This window comes from Callorhinus ursinus, unplaced genomic scaffold (genome assembly GCF_003265705.2).
Source record: "Callorhinus ursinus isolate GAN/ISIS: 27379988/994484 unplaced genomic scaffold, GSC_fseal_2.0 scaffold2, whole genome shotgun sequence".
Classification (NCBI taxonomy): Eukaryota; Metazoa; Chordata; class Mammalia; order Carnivora; family Otariidae; genus Callorhinus; species Callorhinus ursinus.
The window spans coordinates 78,159,938-78,167,190 of record NW_027397064.1 but is presented as its reverse complement, the minus strand read 5'-3'; the positions used below and the strand labels follow the sequence as shown (position 1 = coordinate 78,167,190).

The window sequence follows — 7,253 nt, the reverse complement described above, 5'->3', positions numbered from 1 at the left end:
TTCTTTCTTTCTTTCTTTCTTTCTTCTTTTCTTCTTTCTTTTCTTTCTCTCTTTCTCTCTCTCTTTTTCTCTCTCTCTCTTTCTTTCTTTTCTTTCTTTCTCTCTTTCTTTCCTTCCTCCTTCCTTGTTTTCTTTTCTTTTTTCTTTTCCAAATCTGAAAGACTACCCTGTATAGGTTTTCTTGGGCACCATGACCCAGAAAGCCTGCACTCTCATACCTGGCCTTCACCATCATCAAGGAAATGCTCTTGAACTTTTGTACCTGACTTATTTATTGTTGCATTCTGGCAGACATCCCCTGGCCCTCTGGCAAAAGTACCTGGATTTCATTAAAATAAAATTCATTAAAATCCATCTCTGCTAGATATGAGAGGGGACTGCTACCTGTGGAGCTTTAGCTATTTGAGTAAGAATAGATTGGGGCTGGAACGTCCTAAATGCTCTGAAATCACCGTTCATAAGGCTTCTCTCCATGTCTACCCACTTCCTTGTGCCTTTGGCTCCCTGTCTGCCCCAAGCCCATCCTCCCAGCACAGGAGATCTGCCAAGTCTCCCATGGTTTCCTCGAGTTGGACACTGAGATGAGTCTTGCTTCATATTTCAGGTGCGACTTCCCTCCCGTGGTCCCAAATTCTGGCCCCCGGGCCCCCTGCATGAGTGACTCTTCGGTCTGCCATGGACCCTGGCCCTGCCCTGGCCTGGCTCCTGTTCCTGAGCCTACTGGCTGATTGTCTGAAAGCTGCTCAATCGCGAGACTTCACAGTGAAAGACATTGTCTACCTCCATCCTTCAAGTAAGACTCCGTTCTCTTTGCTGCAGAAGTGTGACTTTACTTTGAATAAGATGTGAGTTGGAAAATGGACAGGAAAAGTCAGCCTTCCATGCAGGGGAGACCTTGGCTGATTGAATTGGGGGGTGCAGATGCTCCCAAAGATGTTGTATGCTTTACCCTCACCTTTTTATAGGGCCTTTGTTTTTTATTTCAAGGCAGATCGTTAAGGCTTGTTTTCTCTGTTCCCAGCACAGTCGCTCTGATTCTGAACACCCTTCCCTTTAACTCGTGCCAGCTCTCAGTCAGTTATCAAAGTGAACTGGCATGTCCCAGGCAGAGGTATTTGTCAAATATCAGTCCTTGAGAGGCAAGATAATCGCTGGTCTTCCTGTCTGTGCTTCTGATTCTCAGTTTCAGCGTGATTGGCCTCCCACAACTTCTTATTCCCTGTCCCTTTTGGTTTCCTGTGTTTAAGAATCATCTAGGGAGTGCGTAATAACGTTGGTGCCCAGATCCCTTCCGTGGAATGTCTGATTGCACATATCTGGGACTGTACCCATGAATTTTGGCTGAAAGCAAAAGAAAAAACAGGTGCTTCTGTTACGTGGTGTTCTAAGGATCGCACTTTGGGAAACACAGCAGTTTTACTGCCTCTTTTGGTCTCCATCTCTGTATTTATCTTCTCTCTTTTATCTCTGTTTGAGTCGTCTTCTGCATGGCCCCCGTGGTGGGGAGAGCCGGGTATGTTGGGTATATTTTGACCGTTAGCATTTGCCTTGAGGTATGTTACTCTTTTGAAATGTTCTGTTCAGCAAACATTTTTTGGAGCGTCTACTGTGTGTCAAGCATTGTGATAGACATGGGAGGTGTCAGGGCAAATAAAACAGAGTTCTTGGGCACCTGGGTGGCTCAGTTGGTTAAGCGACTGCCTTCGGCTCAGGTCATGATCCTGGAGTCCGGGGATCGAGTCCCGCATCGGGCAGGGAGCCTGCTTCTCCCTCTGACCCTCTTCCCTCTCGTGCTCTCTATCTCTCAAATAAATAAATAAAATCTTAAAAAAAACAAAGAGTTCTTGCTTTTGAGGATCTTATAGTCCAAGTGGGGGCAGCCACAGGGACTCCACGTGGTTAGAGTATTTAATGTGTATGTGTTCTGGTTTAGATGAGAGGTGTTCCATGGAATGCACAGGGGCTTGGATCTTGGGTCAGTGGCTAACTCAACTGCTTTGCAGTCTTCTGGGAGGGAGGGAGGGAGGGAGGGAGGGAAGGAAGGAAGGAAGGAAGGAAGGAAGGAAGGAAGGAAGGAAGGAAAGAATTCCCTCACTTTGTGAAGGTTAAATAAAGGAATGCGTGCAAAGCACTTAGAGTATGAGACACAGTATATGCTCAGTGAATGTTAGAGGCATTTTGTTAAGTGTTGAGTTCTACATTTCTAGAGTGGATGAAATAATACACACCCTGTTGCATTATTTTGTGAATGAGAAAGAATATCCATAAGATACTAGGCACATATATAATAGTCAATTGAATGTTCGTTGCTTAGGATGTTGTTGTAATTGGCTTAGATGATAAACTGAGGCTGCTGAAACTATGTCCCTCTAATTTTTTAACTCCAAATATACATTTGGCAGACAGCAAATAGTTCCTTCAGACTTACTGCTATTGTACACTCTCACGAGTAAAGGCTGGTGCCTTCTGGTTAATTGTGTGGAAAGATTATCCGGCTCCTTGTTTTTGTGGGACTGTTGATTTTAGTAATCATGAAAAGAAGGTGCTTGGATACTTGCTGTTTTCTAGGATTGCATTTTGTTCTTTCCTCCAAAGAGCCATGCTTTTTTATTAGACTTGGTGAACAAAAACTTAGCTTTCAGTCTCAGTTGTGATTGCTAAAGCCTTCAGTTTCTATGGGATTCTTTGTCTGCTTCAGTGATAGACTCAGTAGTCACTGGGCCGAAAAACAGGCCTCCTCTGAGGCTGTGATTGTCCACACAGGGTGGGGAGGAAAATCCAGGGGATTGGATTTAAGTGCACAAGAATAAAACAAACACATACACACCACTCCTGCACCAGTGTTGTGGTGGGTCAGTGCCAGGGTCGAGTGGACCCCTATCTGAAAAATCCATTTCAAAATGGGATCTCTGAAGGATGAGCTCTGCCAGGCCAGAGAAGCAATCACCCCCGCTATCTAGAAGGTGGCAGGAAAGTTCCGCTTATGTAGCCTGTGTTAATTAAATAAGGCCATGGCCTGATTAAAAAGAATTCACCAAATAAAGGCACCTGAATGGCTCAGTTGGTTGAGCGGCCAGCTCTTGGTTTCGGCTCGGCTCTTGACCTCAGGATCATGAGATTGAGCCCCACACTGGGCTCTGCACTCAGCTTGAGATTCTCTTCCTCTGCCCCTCCCCCCCACTCATGTTCTCTCTTTCTCTAAAATAAATAAATAAGTCTTAAGAAAAAAGAATTCCCCATATAGAAAGAATTGGTGGGGTTTTCTGATATGATCTTGAGCTATGGAAGCTAGAAGATGTCATTTCTAAGCTAGATTACACATAAATGATTCACCAGCAGCTCTGGGCTGAGTTCTGAGTCTCTGTAACTGGCCATGGGGAGTAAAAATTCTTGCTGGATTGAAGTTACTGTCAACAGTTCCTACTTCACATTTCTCTGCACTATTTCAGAAGTTTTTGATGTTTGTTTGCTTGTTTTTGCACTTTGATTCTTTAAAAGGTCATGTTCCTCTGCCCCTGAGCAGCACCCACTAGACCAGGTTTAGATGGAATGATCTCTCTACAAATAAATAGGTTTCTGTAGAACATAGGCCATAAAAAAATAGATGAGGGAAGAGTGGGATTATTTTGACTTTGAATTATTAATATAATCTCCTCACTTTGTAGATGGAGGCACAAACAACTTTCTTGGGGTCAGCGAGCGAGCCTGATTCCATTTATGTTAGATACCGCTCAGAACCTACCCAAGGAGAAATCACTGATGCCACAGATGTTGAGAAGACACATGAGTTTTCTACACTAGGCAAACAAACTCATTTCTTCTGGGCTGCAAACAGCCCTCAGAGATCGTAAGTGTGGTGAGACTGAAAGCCTGGTGAGGAGAGTTCAGCATCCCATGACTAATCTGTGATCTCTGGTTCTCTAATTTTTCTTTTTTTGTTTGTTTGTTTTTTAAAGATTTTATTTCTAAGTAATCTCTATACCCAATGTGGTTTAGAACTCACAACCCTGAGATCAAGAATTGCATGCTCTACCAGCTGAGCCAGCCAGGCACCCCCTGATTCCCTAAGTTTTAAAGTTTCTAACCTTTGAAAAAAAATCAACTTTATGGCTTTCAAACTTGAGGCACTGTCCTCAATAACATTCTTTGCTATAATTTGTATGCTTTTCTTTTCTTTTTCATCTGAAAAATGATGAATTTCCTTCCCACCCTATGATTAAAATACCAAAGACCAATAAAACCTTCAAAACAGGAGTTTGTGTTCAGAGAAATGGAGTGACTTATTTGGTTTCCGGACGTCAGATGAGATAGCAGAAATTAACATCCTAAGTGGTTGCAACCTGTTCTTGGCCTCCATTTCTTTACTTATAATAGAAACCTTTTCTGAGAAAGCCAGTTTTCCTCTGGTTGCATATTCTGAGTCTTTCCTTAATCATGTGGAACAAAGAGCTATATCCCTGCAAGGGGCTTGCTTATGCCCAGATAGTGAACCAACGAAGTTTCTTCATAATTCTATACTACGTAAGTCTTGGTGGGTAAGGGCACTCTCTAGAAAGGTACTAGAAAATGCATTTCTGTCAGAAATATGTTCCTAGTATTCAAGTTATACTGACAATATTTTGTTGCTGGATGGACTCAGAAAGAAGTTCACTTTATTAGGTTTCTAGAAATGTTAGGTTTGCATCCAGTTTCCAAAACAATGGGAATTAATTTGGCAAGAATAAAACAAGTTTGGATGCCTTACGTAGCAGCATGCATTTTAAAACAAGATTCTCTTCTCACCATAGTTTTGATAACTGAAGGCCTTTGTCCAGGCAAAAGTTCCAAGAGGTGGAAACAAAGATGAAATCTCTTCCATTGCCTTACGAATGAATTATAGTTGGTTGAACCACGTCTGACCATGGGACTTTAATGGACAGATTATATTACAGGAAGTAACTAGGCACTTTGACGTTTCTTTTCTTCTTTACAATCACCTACTCTTGAGGGACCAAGGACTTATGCCCTGAAATACAGAATACTAAGCTTATTAACTCTGTGATCAAGAGCCAAATTAGATTCATTCACAGCTGAGGCCACGATGATTTGAAACTCTACTTGCCCTGTAATGCTTTGAAGTAACAAAGAAGAAAATAACACATCTCTTAGGAGCCTTTTTCCTTCCTTTTAAAAAAAGAACTTCTTTATCAGATGCAGTATCAATTAGCAAGTTACTGGAGACAGTTGCTCATCTGTAGACCTTAGTTTTGGTTAAATATTTCCAGAGGGAAGAATTTAACCATTTACTTGGTATTGTGCTATAATTAGCCACTTAAAACTGAGTCTGTTTGAAGAGATTTGTTACTGAAAAGTTTGATTATTCACTGATCAGTACTACCAACTAAGATGCAAATAAAAGTTCCTATCAGCAAATATTAGACAGTTGTGGTTGAGACTCACACAGATAGGAAGTAAAACTCACTGAAAAGGAGATCATTTGGTTAATTGTCAGCGATATGTGCTGATAAACACATTCAGAGATAATTGATGTGAAACAAAGCTTCATTTTGCTACCATAATGTTTTAGTTCATATTCCTGTTTAAATTTTGGTATACTTTGGGTTAACTTCAGAGTCCAGGCCTCCTTGTGTAAGAACAGTATTTAATTTAATGTATCACTAATCTTGCAAAAGATCATTTTGAAGGATCTATTAAATAATCCAAATTTGGGAACGCTACAACTTATTAGTGCAAGGTTCTCAGTAAGTTTATTCTTGTAGTGGCTGGATCATCAATCTTCATTCAGAGTTCTTAATTTATCTCTTTGATGGGAAAGTTTCCAGGAATAACTAATCCAACATTCCAGCGAAAAGTTTTACTGGCTGTAGTGACACACAGATAAAATTGGATGCTCTCGTGAATTAATCATGCAGGCTGAAGTGGTACGGCTAGCTTGCAGTCATAAGCCTTGGTGAATATGATGATAATTTTTTGAGAAATACTTTTCTGTGACAAATCCTTTACATCCTTTTCCCCCCAAAACTCTTACTTTGATAATTCTTCAAATTTTATGAGCTGTTTTAAAGTTCTTCTTTTAAACTGACTTACATATTACACGTGAAACTAGTTTTTTCATGTACCCAATAGGACCGTTGCCTAAAATATTTTGTATGGGTTTTCCTGTAACAGTATTTGTCAAAATAAGCTAATTTGAGTGTCCATAAGAATATGGAGTGGCTTTAAAATTTAAGAACCTGTCTGTTAGGGCACCTGGGTGGCTCTGACGCAGTTAAGCGTCTGCATTCAGCTCAGGTCATGATCTCAGGGTCCTGGGATGGAGCCCCGCGTCGGGCTCCCTGCTAAGCCAGAGAATCTGCTTCTCCCTCTGCCTCTGCTCCTCTCTCTACTCATGCGCATGCGTGCTCTCGCTCTCTCTCAAATAAATAAATAAAATCTTTTAAAAAAGCCTGTTTTAAATTCTTCAGGCATGTAATTATCTAAGTAGAATCTTTCAATTCAAATGTAACCCACCTATCTAGACAGCAAGATGTGGAGATATAAACATTATTTGTGTGTAGTTTTACAAAATAGTTTACTTCTGTTTTGTTATAACTGTACGATGGGGAGAATGTGTCTCCCCATAGAGAAATTTCCTCCTTGGGAAATGTGGCTCCGTCTAAGCTGCTTTCCATTTTAAGGCAGTCCGTGCACTCATGATCATTATGTTTCAGAATTTGAGTCACCAGGCTCCTGGGTGGCTCAGTTGGTTGGGCGACTGCCTTCGGCTCAGGTCATGATCCCAGAGTCCTGGGATCGAGCCCCATGTCGGGCTCCCTGCTCGGTGGGAAGCCTGCTTCTCCCTCTCCCTCTGCCTGCCACTCCCCCTGCTTGTGTTCCCTTTCTCGCTGTCCCTCTCTCTCTCTCTCTCTCTCTCTCTCTCTCTCTCTCTCTCTCAATTAAATAAATAAATAAAATCTTAAAAAAAAAGAATTTGAGTCACCAACTTCTTGGAGGAACATAGTTGGCCTCTGAGAAGGTCCAGTTACTTGTCTTTTTTAGACAGTTTATGAGTTTGGATCATGACAGCTTCTTGGATATTGTCAGTCAGCTCCATGACATGCTGCAAGCAAATACAAGCAAGGTGAAAATCAAAGTTAAAGCTGGCCCATAATTTTGGCCTTAAGCTGATGCCTCCTCCTTCATTTATTTTTGATAACATACTTAATTGGTTCCATGTGGGCAAAGCAATTTACCCTGAGATGATTATCTCCACC

General features: G+C 41.4%; 1 protein-coding gene across 5 annotated transcripts in view; it reads left to right on the top strand.

The window, feature by feature from the left end:
- LYPD6 (LY6/PLAUR domain containing 6) overlaps positions 1 to 7,253 on the top strand; it is a 118,148-nt gene that overhangs the window by 88,400 nt on the left and 22,495 nt on the right. For all 5 annotated transcript variants that reach the window (XR_012381930.1, XM_025854869.2, XM_073905078.1 and 2 more), the window contains exon 2: positions 605 to 793. Coding sequence is in view for 4 of the 5 variants with exons in the window: in XM_025854869.2 (XP_025710654.1) it covers positions 676 to 793 (118 nt within the window). In the remaining variant the exon portion in view is untranslated. The remainder of the gene's footprint in view (positions 1 to 604; positions 794 to 7,253) is intronic.